This window comes from Rhinoderma darwinii, chromosome 2 (assembly GCF_050947455.1).
Source record: "Rhinoderma darwinii isolate aRhiDar2 chromosome 2, aRhiDar2.hap1, whole genome shotgun sequence".
NCBI lineage: Eukaryota > Metazoa > Chordata > Amphibia > Anura > Rhinodermatidae > Rhinoderma > Rhinoderma darwinii.
This window is the reverse complement of record NC_134688.1, coordinates 433,191,461-433,208,988: the sequence shown is the minus strand read 5'-3', so window position 1 is coordinate 433,208,988 and position 17,528 is coordinate 433,191,461. Positions and strand designations below refer to the sequence as shown.

At 43.0% G+C, this 17,528-nt stretch overlaps 1 protein-coding gene across 1 annotated transcript in view; it reads left to right on the top strand.

Annotated features, from left to right (window-relative positions):
- LNP1 (leukemia NUP98 fusion partner 1) overlaps positions 1 to 1,652 on the top strand; it is a 69,835-nt gene extending 68,183 nt beyond the window's left edge. Inside the window, exon 5 of the mRNA XM_075850896.1 lies at positions 1,430 to 1,652. Within this exon, the coding sequence (XP_075707011.1) occupies positions 1,430 to 1,540 (111 nt within the window). The 3' untranslated portion in view covers positions 1,541 to 1,652. The remainder of the gene's footprint in view (positions 1 to 1,429) is intronic.
- The last annotated feature ends 15,876 nt before the right edge of the window (positions 1,653 to 17,528 follow it).

Genomic DNA, 17,528 nt, shown 5'->3' with positions numbered 1-17,528 from the left:
CTGCCAACGTCTAAATACGGGACAACTGTACGGGGCATCGGCAGTTGGAACGCATAAAGCCGTATGGCAGTCGTGAAGGGGTTAAAATCTATGGTAAAATATAAGAAATCCTACATACACAATGTTTTGGTTTCTGCTGCTTTTGTAGCTTTTTTGAAGTTAGTGGTGTTTTTTTTTAAATCAACATGCCCTGGGTTTGCTCTGGGTAAGGCATCCATCACAGCCTACGTTTAATGTATGAGTCATGCGATTTTCCTGGCATATACTTTAAAGGGGTTTTCCTGTCCTAAAATTGATGGTCTATCCTCAGGATAGGCTATCAAGCCCTGATTCGACTCCCGGTACTCAGTTGTTTTGAAGGGGCTGCATTGTTCATACGAGCACTGCTTTCCCTTCATTAGTGTCACTGCTCATACTGTGAATCATGGACACACTTGTAGCGGTGGTTCACAGTATTACAGCCTTCTCTCATTCACCTCAATGGAAGAAGGCTGTAAGGCTGGGTTCACACGACCTATTTTCAGGCGTAAACGAGGCGTATTATGCCTCGTTTTACGCCTGAAAATAGGGCTACAATACGTCGGCAAACATCTGCCCATTCATTTGAATAGGTTTGCTGACGTACTGTGCAGACGACCTGTCATTTACGCGTCGTCGTTTGACAGCTGTCAAACGACGACGCGTAAAAATACAGCCTCGTCAAAAGAAGTGCAGGACACTTATATACATCATATGCAGGACACTTATATACATCATATGCAGGACACTTCTTTCAGACGTAATTTGAGCCGTTCTTCATTGAACTCAATGAAGCACAGCTCAAAATTTACGGCTGTCAGAGAAGCCTCGCAAAATGCGAGGAGGAGCATTTACGTCTGAAACGAGGCAGCTGTTTTCTCCTGAAAACAGTCTGTCTTTTCAGATGTAAAAGCCTGCTACCGTGTGCACATACCCTAATACTGTGAAACGCCGCTTCAAGTGTGTCGGAGATTCACAGTACGAGCAGTAAAGGGAATCAAGGGAGATCAGCGCTCATGATCGGCGGGGGTGCAGTGAGTCGGACCCCCACCGATCCTATATTTATGGCCTATCCTGAGGATAGGCCATCAATTTCTTAGGACTGGAAAATCCCTTTATACTTAGGCCAAAAACATGATCTGAATTGGGTCTTTAGAAAATGCTGGTGATTTTATATTCCTTTTTTATGTAGTCTAAAATACCAGACAAAAACCGAGTGTGAAGGAGGCCTTAAAATAGTTTTTTTTTTATTAGGAAAAATAAATATAAATCGAGTCTTATACATGGAGTCTTAAAAGTTGTCATCTGCTGAATTCTGTTAGTTTACCAGTGAACGATTGTTAGATTGAACAAAAACTACAACTCAAAATGTATTAAAAGATTATAAATATCATATTGTTTCACTCTGCAGTGCATAGAAAAATGGCTGTTCAAGAAGCAGACGTCGTGCCCCACATGTCGAGTGCAAGTCATCACATCCAAGTCTTTTTTCTTTTCTTCTGCCCGGATGAAAGTTCCATAAAAACAAAGTTATAAATCTCTTCTCTACAGGTGCAAGGAACTAACAATGCCTGAACCTGATTTTGGCACATGACAGCTGTACAGAACACTGACTTTTTTATGATAGAATATTATTTTTACAGATGACTACATTTTGTGGTACAAAATATTTTAGATTTTACATTTCAACTCTAGTTTTATATCATACAGCTGCCTTGTAAATAAAGTCACTTATTTGGTATATACGGGTTTCTGTTGTTTGCTACTTGTAATGAATATGAACAGTTCAAGAAATATTAACAGTTATCATAAACTGAAACCTTAAAGGAAAGGTCCAATTCTTAAAGAGAAGGGTAACAACAAATTTTAAATAAAAATTTAAGCAACTTTGCAAATAGTCTCAATTAAAAATCTACTTTTGTTTTGTTTCTACAGCACCTATGCAAACTTATATGTCTCCATGGTAACAGACTACAAATAAACTTTGTGTAGTCTGATCCTGTAGTCATATTGCCATCACTCTGTCCCATACAGTTACTATTCTAACAATGTATGTTAGTAAGTACTTGGGGACATATGGAAAGTTGTATGGCTCCAGGATCAGACTACACAGGGTTTCTTTGTAGTCTGTCACCGTGGAGACACATAACTCTGCACAGGAACTGCATAGAACGACAGGATATGTTTACTCAAGCCTACTTGCAAAGTTGATTCATTTTCATTTTAGATGCATGGGAAAATCATGTTTACAAAGATGGTGTGAGCTTTTCTAGAGAATTTGCTCATTGGATCGCTCTCTCTTAGGTAAGATGGTTAGCACACAAAGGAGGTTCACTCCAACATAACGGGTCTCGTACAAAAAGTCTTAGCCAGTTTTATTATCTACTTATGCAGAAAAATACAAAACACGTTAATAGGACAGCAATATAAATCCCAGGCTGTCTGGCTACTAACTTCACATATAGCGTCACTCGATATGAGACTCTAGGCCAGAACCTCCAGACACACTTTTGCTCTTTACCAGAACTTCTTGACTCCCACAGGCTGGCAATGCCTGTCTTCCGCAGGCTGGGAGCTTTGGCTTCTCCCCATCCCCAGGCTGAGAGCAACTGCCTTACACCCTTCTTTAACCCCTTTAGGACGCAGCCTGTTTTGGCCTTGTGGACACAGAATATTTTTTCAAATCTGACATGTGTCGCTTTACGTGGTAATAACTTTGGAATGCATTCACCTATCCAAGCGATTCTGAGATTGTTTTCTCGTGACATATTGTGTGAAAAAATTTGGTCGATAAATTCAATATTTATTTGTAAACAACTTCAAATTTTAGAGAAAATGTGCAAAAATTAGCATTTCTCTAAATGTAAATGTATCTACTTGTAAAACAGATACTAATACCACACAAATTAGTTACTAATTAACATTTCCCATTTGTCTACTTTATGTTTGCATCGCTTTTTTCACGTCCTTTTATTTTTCTAGGCTTAGAAGAGACTAGTTCAGTTGTGAAGTGGCTTTGAGGGCCTTATATATTAGAAAGTCCCCATAAATCACCCCATTTTGAAAACTGCACACCCCAAAGTATTCAAAACTTAACCCCTGGGCGTTTCACAGAAATTATAGCAAAGTAGAGGTGAATTTGACAAATGTAATTTTTTTTGCTGAAATTCATTTGTAATACATTTTTTTCTGTAACACAGAAGGTTTTATTGCCCAGATTCTGCAGTTTTTAGAAATATCCCACATGTGGCCCTAGTGCGGTAATGGACTAAAGCACAGGCCTCAGAAGCAAAGGAGCACCTAGTGGATTTTGGAGCTTCCTTTGTTTAAGAATATATTTTAGGCACCATGTCAGGTTTGAAGAGGTCTTGTGGTGCCTAAACAGTCGAACCCCCCCAAAAGTGTCCCCATTTTGGAAACTACACCCCTCAAGGTGTTTTTCTAGTGGTATAGTGTAATGACGGGGTAGGGAGACAGACAGGTGAGCCCTAATCTACCCGCCACTCAGTCCCTGCCTACTTGCAACGGCCCGTCCTAGGCGACGGCGTACAACTGGGCGACGGTCCATACTCTCACTATGTGCACGACAGACAGACAGACAAGGGTACAAAGAAGCTAAGGGAAAGGGGCAGATGCCCACGGCAACACCGTGAGCTACAAGAGAAGTGAACGAGCCGAGTCAAACCAGGAGTGTACGAGGTACCAAACGCAGAGCAAGAGAGTAGTTAGTAAAGCCAGGGTCAATATGAAGCAGAGGACAAATAGTACAAGCAGCAGCAGCAGAGCCAGGAAACAAACAGAATCACAGGCAAAGGAGAAGCAGGAAATGAAGGTATAAATAGATAAATAGACAGAGGACGGGAGCTAGCTCCGTCTGGCCAGGCTGTGATAGGCTCTCCCACTCCTCGGCCTCCCAGCCTGAGTGGTAGACGAAGGAGTCACTCTATCAGACTTAGGAGCAGATGCAGACTGACTAACCACGGGCGTCGACACAGAAGCTGTGTCTGGCAGATCCTTTACAGTACCCCCCCTTTTATGAGGGGCCACTGGATCCTTTCTCGGTGGACCTGGCTTATTGGGGAGCAGAAGATGGAACCTCTTGAGCAATACCCCAGCGTGAACATCCCGGGCGGGTACCCAAGTCCTCTCCTCAGGCCCGTATCCTCTCCAATGGACCAGGTACTGGAGGGAGCCTTGGACCATCTTGCTGTCCACAATCTTGGCCACCTCGAATTCTACCCCTTCAGGGGTGAGAACAGGGACCGGAGGTTTCCTCGAGGGAGCCAAGGACGGGGAGCAGCGTTTCAGGAGGGAGGCATGAAACACGTCGTGTATTCAAAAAGACGGGGGTAACTCCAGTCGGAAGGAGACAGGGTTAAGGACTTCAATGACCTTGTACGGCCCTATATACCGGGAGCAAATTTTTTGGACGGGACTTTAAGGCGCAAATTTTTAGAAGACAGCCACACCAGATCCCCGACCACAAACAAGGGGTTAGCAGAACGTCTTCTATCTGCCTGAGTCTTTTGTATGCTCTGGGACGCCTCTAGGTTCTTCTGAACCTGAGCCCAGACTGTGCACAGTTCCCGATGAACGACATCTACCTCGGGATTGTTGGAACAAGCAGAACCACAGGCAAAGGAGAAGCAGGAAATGAAGGTATAAATAGACAGAGGGCGGGAGCTAGCTCCGTCTGGCCAGTCTGTGATAGGCTCTCCCACTCCTCAGCCTTCCAGCCTGAGTGGTAGACGAAGGAGTCACTCTATCAGACTTAGGAGCAGGTGCAGACTGACTAACCACGGGCGTCGACACAGAAGCTGTGTCTGGCAGATCCTTTACATATAGTTAATATTTTGACCCCACAGTTTTTTTGCAGAATTTAGTGGAATTAGTCTGTGAAGATGAAAATCTACTTTATTTCTGCTAAAACATATAATTTTTTCATTTTTACAAGGAATAAAGGAGAAAAAGCACCCCAACATTTGCAGAGCAATTACTCACGATTACGGCAATACCCCATATGTGGTCATAAACTGATGTTTGGACCCACAGCAGGGCTCAGAAGGGAAGGTACGCCTTTTGGATTTTGGAGCGCAGATTTTGCTGGAATGGTTTTCGGTGGAATGTCGCATTTGCAACGCCCCGGAGGGACCAAAACAGTGGAAACCCCCCAAAAGTGATCCCATTTTGGAAACTACACCCCTCAAGGAATTTTTCTAGGGGTATAGTAAGCATTTAGACGCCACAGGTTTTTTGTAGAATTTAGTAAAATTAGGCCGTAAAAATTCATTTTTGTCCACTAAAATGTTGAGTTTTTACATTTTCACAAGGGATAAAAGAGAAAAAGCACCCTAACATTTGAAAATCAATTTCTCCAGAGTACGAAAAAACCCCATATGTGGTCATAAATGTTTTTTTAATTAGAAATTAATTAATCCTTTCAGGACAAATCCTTTTTTGCTTTTTCATTTTCACTCCCCGCCTTCCAAGAGCCATAACGTTTAATTTTTCCGTCAATCGAGTGGTGTGGGGGCTTATTGTTTGTGGGAGGAGTTGTAGTTTCTATTGACACAATAAAAAGTACCATATAAGGCACTGGGAAACTGAAAAAAAAATCTTTTCGGGCTGAAATTGGAAAAAACTGTTATTCCTCCATTATTTCTGTGTTTTTTTTTTAACATCTTTCACCGTACGGTAATAACGACAACTTATTTTTATTCTGTTTCTCAATACGATTATGGTGATACCAAATTTATTTTACTACATTTACAAAGAAAGAACTATTTGTTAAAATTTTGAGAGGCATAACTTTTTTATTTTTTGGTCGATTGAGCGGTATGAGGGCTTATTTTTGGCGGGACGAGCTGTAGCTTTTATTGGTACCATTTTATGGTACATACAACTTCTTGATCACTTTTTATTACATTTTGTTTAGAGCTAAGGTGACCAAAAAATAGCGATTTTGTCATTTTAAATTCTTTATTTCTTACGGCGTTCACCGTGTGCAATAAATTGTGTTTACTTTATTCTGCAAGTTGGTACGATTACGGCAATACCATATGTATATATATTTTTTTATGTTTTGCAGCATTTACACAATAAAATCACATTTTTATAAAATTATTTCTTTTTTGTGTCACGATATTCTGAGAGCCATAATGTTTTTATTTTTCAGTCAAGAAAGCTGAGTAAGGCCTCATTCACACGACAGGGTCCGAGTGTCGGCCGGGAAATTCGGCCGTTTTTGGCCGATTTTCCCGGCCGGTTTGCATCCGATTTGCATCCGTTCCGATTCCGTTCCGGGCCGAGTTGCCGTTTTTACCGGCCGATTTGGACCCGATTTGCATCCGTTTTTTTCCCTGTCCGTTTTAAAATCGGATGAATTTCATTTAAATTTGTTGCCACACACAGCCCTTTGTAGATAATGCCACAGCCCCCCTGGTAGGTAATGCCACCCAGCCCCCTGTTGGTGATGCCACACAGCCCCCTGTAGGTAATGCCACCCAGCCCCCTGCAGGTAATGCCACCCAGCCCCCTGTAGGTGATGCCACACAGCCCCCTGTTGGTGATGCCACCCTGCCCCCTGTAGGTAATGCCACCCAGCCCCCTGTAGGTAATGCCACCCAGCCCCCTGTAGGTGATGCCACACAGCCCCCTGTTGGTGATGCCACCCGGCCCCCTGTAGGCGATGCCACCCAGCCCCCTGTAGGAATACCACCCTGTCCCCTGTAGGTAATGTCACCCAGCTCCCTGTAGGTAATGCCACCCTGCCCCCTGTAGGCGATGCCACCCTGTCCCCTGTAGGTGATGCCACCCTGCCCCTGTAGGTGATGCCACCCACCAGCCCCCTGTAGGTGATGCCACCCACCCTGCCCCCTGTAGGTGATGCCACCCTGCCCCCTGTAGTTGATTCCACCCTGCGCCCTGTAGGTGATGCCACCCAGCCCCCTGTAGGTGATGCCACCCAGCCCCCTGTAGGTGATGCCACCAAGTCCCCTGTAGGTGATCCCACACAGCCCCCTGTAGGTTGCACCCATCCCCCCCCCTTTCCAGGAGAAGTCACTGACTTCAATGTCCATATATGGCCAGTGTAGTCACTGACTTCTCCTGAAGAGGAATTCCCTGCCACAGGTCGGGAATTCCGCTTCAGAAGTGAGTGACGTCACTGTGTCCATATATGGACAGTGTAGTCACTCACTTCTCCTGTAGCAGAATCCCCGGCCATAGAGTCGGGGATTCCGCTGCAGAAGTACGTGACTTTGCTGTGTCCATATATGGACAGTGTAGTCATGCACTTCTCCTGTAGCGGCATCCCCGGCCATAGAGTCGGGGATTCCGCTGCAGAAGTGCGTGACTTCGCTGTGTCCATATATGGACAGTGTAGTCAGTCACTTCTCCTGTAGCGGAATCCCCGGCCATAGAGTCGGGGATTCCGCTGCAGAAGTACGTGACTTTGCTGTGTCCATATATGGACAGTGTAGTCATGCACTTCTCCTGTAGCGGCATCCCCGGCCATAGAGTCGGGGATTCCGCTGCAGAAGTGCGTGACTTCGCTGTGTCCATATATGGACAGTGTAGTCACTCACTTCTCCTGTAGCGGCATCCCCGGCCATAGAGTCGGGGATTCCGCTGCAGGAGTGCGTGACTTCGCTGTGTCCATATATGGACAGTGTAGTCACGCACTTCTCCTGTAGCGGCATCCCCGGCCATAGAGTCGGGGATTCCGCTGCAGAAGTGCGTGACTTCGCTGTGTCCATATATGGACAGTGTAGTCACGCACTTCTCCTGTAGCGGCATCCCCGGCCATAGAGTCGGGGATTTCACTGCAGAAGTGAGTGACTTCGCTGTGTCCATATCTGGACAGTGTAGTCACGCACTTCTCCTGTAGCGGCATCCCCGGCCATAGAGTCGGGGATTCCGCTGCAGAAGTGAGTGACTTCGCTGTGTCCATATCTGGACAGTGTAGTCACGCACTTCTCCTGTAGCGGAATCCCCAATCCCCGGCCGGGGATTGGGGATTCCGACTCCTACAGCGAGCAATAAAAGACCCTCCTCCTCCTCACATGCACTCTGCACTGTGAGGAGGAGGAGAGAGAGTGCGCGAGCGACGGTAGACCCGGCCATCACTCGGGACACATTCCGGTGATGGCCGGGTATTACCCGGCCCCATAGACTTCTATGGGAGCCGGGCGGCCGGGCACCCGGCCGAAAATAGAGCATGTCCTATTTTTTGACGGCCGGTTTTCCCGGCCGTCAAAAAATCGGTCGTGTGAATAGCCCCATTAGGGGTCTATTATTCCTAATGCAGCCGGGTGCCGGCCGATTTATGAACGGCCGGCACCCGGCCGGGAAACCCTGTCGTGTGAATCCCGCCTAAGGGCTTGTTTTTTGCGGGACGGGTGTTAGTATTTATTGGTACTATTTTGGAGTACATGCGACTTTTTGATCATTTTGTATTCTATATCTTGGGAGGGGTGGTGACCAAAAAATAGCGATGCTGGCATCGTTTTTCATTTTTTTTTTTTACGGTACTCACCATGCGGGAAAAATAACATTATAGTTTTATAGTTTGGGTCGTTACGAACGCGGTGATACCAAATATGTGTACTTTTTTTAACATTTTCATTTTTTTCCTATAATAAAAGACTTATTATAGGAAAAAAAAAACTTTTATTTTTACACTTTTATAAAACATTTTTATTAACTTAAAAGGATACTCCCCGAGGGATATTCCTGTGGTCCTGCCTGAGCAAACATTAAAATGCTTCGGGACTCGATTCATATTTAAAAATAGTCATAGGATTTTGACTAATTAAATGTAGTTCCGCTACTCAATAAAATAAAGGTTAAGATGAGAGTCTGGAAAAAGTTCACCGTTTCAATGCCTGGTCGTATTGCCCTAATAAAGATGATCCTTCTACCTCAAATTTTGTATATAATTGGGAACTTTCCCGTTTTATCTCGGAATTTTTTTTTAGGATTATGGCAGGTCTATTTAGACAATTAGTGTGGAGGGGCAGACAACCAAGGATGAAGTTAGAATATTTACAGCACCCAGTTGAGCATGGGGGCCTGGCGGTACCCGACAATCATGGGTATTATTTTAGTATTCAAATGAAACACATAGTAGAGTGAGAGAGATCACTTATAAATAGGATGAGGTTACAAAGTTTGGAGAAGGAGGGGGTTGAGTACAATATATTTCAACAGTTGGAAATGGGTATCTTTTATACCACTCTATTTAAAAAATACCGACATTAAAATTGATGCAAAAAATAAGGTTAAAAAAAGATGGAAGATAGAGGGAAGTTTTGGCTTTGTGCCAATCTGGCACAATACTACCCTCAGGGAAATAAATAAGATAAATAATGTTACATTTCAGGTAAAGTTGGGGGTCATTTATCTAGATCAATTAGTGGAAAGGGGTAGGTTTGACAGATTAAAAGATAAATATAGGTTAAAAAAGGGGGAAAGATTTCAATACTTAAAATTGTCACATGCATGTCAGGCAGAGGACCAGAGATCAACCACAATGGGCGAGATCCCTGATGTTGTTCAGTTGGCAATGAGTACTAGCTCACTTAAGGGATTCACGCATCAATTATATATGCTCTATGTAAAGCAAGATATAAAAGAGCATCCCCAGAAGGCAAAACAGCATTGGGAGAAAATTCTGAGGATGGTGACCCCCAAATGGTTGGTCTCTGGCCCTGAAGTGGCTTAATAAAATCGAATTTAGTCCAGCACATAGGATGTCGCAGTTTTATGTTTTACATAATTATCATTTATCGCTGGATACGATATCAAGGGGTTACATCAACACAGATTCTATGTGTCGAAGGTGTAAGGAAAAAAACGCTGATAATTTACATATGTTATGGGTATGTCCTAGGGTGAGTATCTTTTGGGAGAGAATATTTAAACAAGAGATCCCACCAGATTCCTGAATTTGTATATGGGACTTAACATTAGGAAACTCCAGGACTAATATGGCAGTGGCAAAACTTCTATATTTTGATAGGTAATGTATACTTATAAACTGGAAAAATCCGAACCCTCCAACAGTACGGAATTGGGTAACTATGGGTAACTATGCTAATGGAATAGTGATGTTAGAAAATCTAATTTACAGGGAAAAAAATAAACTGCCTGAATATGAAAAAAATTGGACTTTGTAGATTGACAGTCAATATGGAATAACTGAGATGAGGAACCTGGAGAATATTTAACGGGAGTTGGGGGAAGGAGGGAGGATGAAACCAAGGATTAGAGTTTGTTTTCCTCTTTTTTTTTTGTAGTGGGGGGGGGGGTTAAGATATTAATTAATACTCCATGAATAATAGAGGGAAGGAATCAGTAAAATAAGGGGAAAAGGGAAGTGTAATGAAGTTTCTTTTTGAGTAATGTATCATGTTAAAACTGGTCTTGCTATATCACAATAGTACGTTTAAGGCTCTTCAGTCAGATGAAGAGGTGAACGAGAGTCCAGACGGAAAGCATCGCTTCCGTTAGCATTACCATTGATTTCAATGGTAATTCTTTTGTTTCAGATGCTTTCCGTTTGCCTCCGTTCGCTCCGTTTTTTTTTTTCACAGAAGCAAAAATGCTGCGGACTGCAATGGTAATTCTATCAGAAGCGATGCTTTCCTTTTGGATTGTCGTTAATCTCTTCCTCCGACGGAACAGAGCTAAACGAAGTTTAACGGTAGTGTGAACTTAGCCTGACCTTCCTAAAAAGTATAGTTAAAAGGATCTCTGTTGAGATGTAATTGTTTTAGAGAGAGAGTGGAGAATGGGAGAGAGGAAAACTGGTCTCCCTTTTTTTATTATTTTTTTCTCCTTTATTTGCATTTGTCTGATAATTTGCTCCTGCCTTTTCTCTCCTTGCATGAAATGTTTTTAATGTTTTGTCGAAGTAAATGAAAAATAAAATTGTTAGAAATAAAAAAAATAAAAGACATGCATGTTGTGTACTGAGATGTCAGTGATTCAATTTGGAGATAAAAATGGTAAATTACTGGCATATCAGTGATGGTCGGAGCGCCGCTGTGCTTCTATCCCGTCTGTGGTCTCCCAGGAGGGTGTCATCTGTACTGCGCCTAAGGATATTAATTGTGTATTTCGAGACTTTTATAGCACCCTCTATAGCTCTAAATTTTGTGTCCCGCAGGAGATTAAGGATTTTTTGGTTGTGCTTCCTCTGTGACGACTCTCTGGTGCTTGGTTCTCTGAATTACATGCTGCGATCACTGAGGACAATATAGAGCAGGCAATACAATCCCTGCCATCTGGTAAAACACCAGGTCAACATGGTTTGGTGGGTGATTGGTATAAAACTAGTTGCGATATTCTAGAAGTCTGGACTTCTAAGCACTTTGTTTTGTTGAAGCCAGGGAAGGTCTCAATTACTCCTAATTTATACCGCACTATTACCCTCCTAGATATCTAAATCCTCACCTTAAATACTTGAATCAGATTATCCTGTCTCTTATCCACCCAAATCAGACTGGCTTTATGCCTGGGAAGGGTACTCATATTAATATACAGAGGTTATTTCTTATTATGAATAAATGTCTCTCAGGGAAAAAGGTAAGTGGTTAGGTACAACCCGCACATGTGTACAAAGTACCCCCAAAGTATCTAATCAAAAGATAGCAGGACTCTACCATATCAGATGAAGAAATTGAGAACCAAGAGTCACAGGGCTACATATATTGTCAAAAGTTAATTTTATTAGAGATAAATATATAAACATATAACATACGTAATAAAAACAAGCGAGGTTTCTAAAAAGAAGAAAGTTATATATGGACCACTCCAAAACTGCTATGGAATCACAGGAATGGTGCCAATGCACCACCAGATTATAGGGTATGGTGTGCACATACACCTAAACACAGGGACATGGCTGCGGTAAACTAAGATGACAAATACAAGATCATGAAATCAGCAAGACAAATAGTAATAGTGCATAATCCATATCAACTGCTGTCCAATATGTAACATGACCACAATCTCATGTACCGCATATGTTAAGCATCTAAATAGGCAGTCAAACAAACACGTGTGTTCCGAGAGAGGACCCCGGTGCCATATATCCAGAAGGAATATGGCCTGAATGTACCCAAAGGTGAAAGGCACTTCCAATCTGGAATCAACCAGAGGAAGTTAAATGTCTCAGATCTTACCTATTAGTGTAGTGAGCCTGCGATCCACGTGGTCCATGTGACAGAGAAATAACACCCCCGCAAACATGGACCACGTGGATCGCAGGCTCACTACACTAATGGGTAAGATCTGAGACATTTAACTTCCTCTGGTTGATTCCAGATTGGAAGTGCCTTTCACCTTTGGGTACATTCAGGCCATATTCCTTCTGGATATATGGCACCGGGGTCCTCTCTCGGAACACACGTGTTTGTTTGACTGCCTATTTAGATGCTTAACATATGCGGTACATGAGATTGTGGTCATGTTACATATTGGACAGCAGTTGATATGGATTATGCACTATTACTATTTGTCTTGCTGATTTCATGATCTTGTATTTGTCATCTTAGTTTACCGCAGCCATGTCCCTGTGTTTAGGTGTATGTGCACACCATACCCTATAATCTGGTGGTGCATTGGCACCATTCCTGCGATTCCATAGCAGTTTTGGAGTGGTCCATATATAACTTTCTTCTTTTTAGAAACCTCGCTTGTTTTTATTACGTATGTTATATGTTTATATATTTATCTCTAATAAAATTAACTTTTGACAATATATGTAGCCCTGTGACTCTTGGTTCTCAATTTCTTCATCAGAGGTTATTTCTTAACATTGCTGCTGCACGCCATGACCCCTCTCCAGGATATGTTCTCTATCTTGACACGTATAAAGCCCTTGATTCTATTAAATGGCAATACCTCTGGATACTTCTATATCTGCTGAACTTGTGCCCTGGATTCTCTGCCTTTGTTCTTCTGTTTTATCAGGTGCCTAGAGCACAAGTGAGAACAAATCTTGATGTTTCTGATTCTTTCCCCCTTGGGCCTGGTACCCGACATGGTTGTCCATTATCCCCACTTTTTTTTTCCCCTTGCCATTGAACTTCTAGCGATGGCTATCCGCCAGTACTCTACCATACAGGGCATCTCTAGAGGTTCCCTAATTGAAAAAAGTATTCCTATTTGATGACGATACCCTGGTGTATTTGGCTGATGATGGTCCTTCCCTGGATTCCTTAGTCAATTTTATTGGGACCTTTGGTGCATTCTCAGGTCTACTAGTGAATTGTTTTTAATCAGTTATGTTTGCCCTCTCCCCTCGGTACTGTTCACGGCAGACTCTCCCTGTTCCTTTACAGGTGGCTACTCAATTAAAATATGTTGGGGTTCTAGTCTCTCTCAATTTACTAGAATAGCCTGTGCTCAACTTAGACCCCCTGATAGCCCCCACCGAGTGGCAACTAAACTTCTGGCAATCTCTTCCCCTTTCCTTGTACGGCAGGATTAACCTGTTTCAAATGATTTACCTCCCTAAATTCCCATATTTGTTACCTGCCTACCCGATATTATTACCTTTGACATTTTTTCGCCATCTTGATAGCATATTGCACTCTTTTTATTGGCTTTGTCGCACTCCTACATTTAGTTTCAGTCTTTTGCAGGCTCCTAAACATCTGGGTGGGATGGCAGCAGCTAATCTTTAACTTTATTACCTGACCTCTCAATTAGTATTTGCACGTTAATGGATTGACTTAGACATGAGCAATGCTGCCACTGCCTTAGCAGGGGCGCTTATGAGTTCCTATGAGAGTCTTACCAACTTATTGTACAGATATAAGCCACCTTGCCCAGCAGTACTTCCGCTCAAAAGCGTTGCTCGGGTCTGGAAAATTGCCCATGTTCTACTTCAGGGTACTGTAGAAAGTATCGGTTGCCTACAGCACTCACTTGGAAAATTCAAAGGGATGCAAAAATTCAACAGCATCCAAGAAAAATCCCAAATTTCAGATCCTTACGCCAACCACAATAAAATTCGTGTTAGCATCCATGTGGCGAAAAATAGATGTTTTGGGTCATGCAGTGTTTGGGGCTGTGTTAATAAACACTTATTTTTTGCCACATGGATGTTGTTACAAATTTTCTTGTACATCAAGGGTATCCCTATTCACCTAGAATTCCATTGTGGTCTAGCCCATGTTTATCCCACCTAGAGTCTCTTCCGGGGGCGGTGCTGTAGGCAGCGGCTGGGATATTGTTTCTGAGACAGCTCTACTCTGCTGATACTGGTTTTGTGTCCTTCTCCAAACTTGAGGATCGGCATGGGCTCCCGAGGAGCGACTTTTTTTCATTACCTCCAGTTGCATTATGCCTTCACGATTCTATTTAGCTCCCTGGCCCCGGATTTGGACTTTTCTAAATTGGAGGATCTCCTCTGTGTCCCAGACCTTCCTAAACACCTTACACAGACTTACACCCTACTACAGTCTGCTGGGTCTAGATCCTTTGATAGGGCCTTTTCTGGATGGCATAGAGATATTCCTAATCTTACAGAAGAGGAGTGGAGGGAGGTGGAACTATCCTTTTTTGATTCTGTGATAAGTGCTAGAGACTTCCTAATCCACTCTAGGTTTCCACACCGAATTTACAACACACCAGTCAGGCTCCAGAAGATAGGTGCCTTTATATCCGACTCATGTTTTTGATGCCAGACTACGGCGGGCACACACCTCCACAGTGTGTGACTGTGCCCTAAGGTCTTGCCCATTTGGTCGGAGATTGTGGAATTCCTTCATGACCACTTTGAATTTTCACAATTCCTCACTGCTCAGATCTGCCTCTTGGTTATTATTATTTACGTAGTACAGGGTTACTATATGATAAAATATTTTTCTGTTTTACTTTGTGCTGCACCAGAAAAGTAATTTTCATGGCTTGGAAGGCAACAGAAAAAGAAATTTGGTTGATTAGCTTCAGCTTATTAATAAATATGTAACTCTATACCAAATGTTATATAATAGCAGGAAATGTCCCTATAAATTTGAGAAGATCTGGACATGCTGGTTTGAGACATCTAAGACTGCAGTATAAGCTCACTCTGTAGATTCTTGCTGGAGTCAGGAGATGGATTGAGATGGGTGGTGCATATGACTGAATGATGTATGAATGGGTGAATATGTGGTAGGATGAATGGCGGTGGGTTACGCCTATTACACCGGTTACTCGCCACATGTAATATCTCTGAATTACATGTCTTGCAACTGTAGACTATATTTCTGGTATTTGACCATATGTTTTGATATGGAAATGAACTCACTGCTATGATGTACAGCTGTTGATAACTGTTTAGTAAAAGCATAAATTACCTTTTAAAATAAAAAACGCACTATTATGCCCAGTGGGGATGGGTCCAATTTAATCGGCTTTATGGGTCATAGAATTGCGTTACAGGCAAAGACTGCTCTTACTTCCTATACGGTGGCTAAAAATCAAGTGCCCAGGGACGATATCTTTAAAACCTTTAAGCGTGTCGCTTTAGTTTCAGATTTTCTCTGTGATGCTGCTGTTCAACAAGCAAGATTTGCTGCTCAATTGATGGCATTATCCACTGCCGGGAGTAGATCCCTCTGGATCAAACCATGGGGGGCAGATGTTCCCTTTAAGAACACCTAGTAGGCTATTTGGAGCTGAACTGGACTCCTTAATGGAAAATCTGTCTGACAAAAAAGGTAAAATCACTCCTACAGTCAGCAAAGCGCAACTGAGGAAGCTCCTATCGTGGATCTGCCAGATGCTATAGATCCAGCAGACTTGAAAGTATAGAGAACTCTTCACTGGGAGAAGTCAGGGTTATCAGAGATGCAAAGGGCACGGTGGAGGTGCCTCAACCTCTAACCGGAGACTGGTATTCTGATGCCAGAGATGTGCCAGTGGGGGGGGGGGGGCTATCTCTTTTCTTTCCACACTGGCAGGAATCCATAAAAGATCTCTGGGTACTGAACACCATAAGAGATGGCTATCGTATAGAATTCTCCAACATTTCTCCAGACAGTTAATTAATAACTCCAAGAATGTCTCCCTCAACACAAGTCCTGTTAGAGAAGTCTATTCTAGACTTCATTCAGATGGGAGTCATAGAGAAGATACCAGCAGAGAAAATATAGTTAGGCGTGTATTCCAAAAAGTCTTCTTGGTTTCAAAACCCGAGGACAAATGGAGTACTATTATAGACCTCAGTTACCTGAACAGATTCATCCAGAGAAAGAGATTCCATATGGAAACCATCTGGTCTGCCTTAATACTGCTAGAAGAGAGAGGACCTTCTTATCCACAATATATTTAAAGGATGCATATTGGCATGTCCCTATTTATGTGGACCATTGCAAATTTCTACGTATCGCTGTCTGGGTAATAGGAACCATCTATCATCTACAATTCACTTCTCCCCCATTAGGGATATCATCAGCTCCTCATGCCTTCACCAAGGTTATTGCTGCAGTTGTAGTGGGGCTAAGGGAGAGAGGAAAAACAAGAATTCCTTATCTGGACAATTGGATAGTGGAGGTTAGTTCAGCAGAAACTCTCCAATTACATCTGGACGTCATCTTCAAGCACATCCAATTACTAGGATGGATCAATTGGGAGAAATCCCACATTCTTCTGGCTCAAGTAAAACAGTTCCTGGGGTTTATACTGGATACCACACATCTCTTCCTATGAAGAGATTGCATTGAAACCTAGAGGTCGCCAAAGGGCTAGGACAACCCAAACTGGTTTCATTTCATCACATTATGAAGGTACTGGACCAGTAGCATTACCAGAGTTGGAAAGGCCACGGTTTCCCAGCCTAATAATACCAGCCTGTGGCCACAAAGGTGCCTGCCCATCATTACAGATGGTTGTGTGTTGGATCTCACCCGACTCTTCCCGATACCCCAGGTAGTGTTGGATACCGGGGTAATAATGGGGGTTAGTGCTAGCCTTTTCACCCGCTAACATTAAGCCCTGTCTTAGTAATGGACGATGTCAATCAACCAGCAGCCATTACTAAGGCGGGTATAAAAAAAGTTTTAAAAAAATACATTAGTATAAGATTACTGTCTGCTGGGACCCTGTATCTAAACCTATTATGCTTTTATTAGATACAGGGCCCATCAGACAGGATCAAACATGGGCCATGTATCGACACCTACCATGTGATAGGCTTAGATACATGGCCCATAATGTGCCATGTATCTAAGCCTACCAAATGGTTGCTTATATACCTGGCCCATGTGTGATCTTGCCTGATGGGCCCAGTATCTAAGCCTACCACAGGGCAGGCTTAGATACAAGGCCCATGTGTGATTCTGTCTGTTGGACACAGTATCTAAGCCTACCACAAGGTATGCTTAGATACAGGGCCCAGCAGACAGGATCACACCATGTGTGATCCTGTCGGCTGGGCCCTGTATCTAAGCCTACCACATGGTAGTCTTAGATACATGGTCCATGTGTGATCCTGCCTGATGGGCCCTGTATAT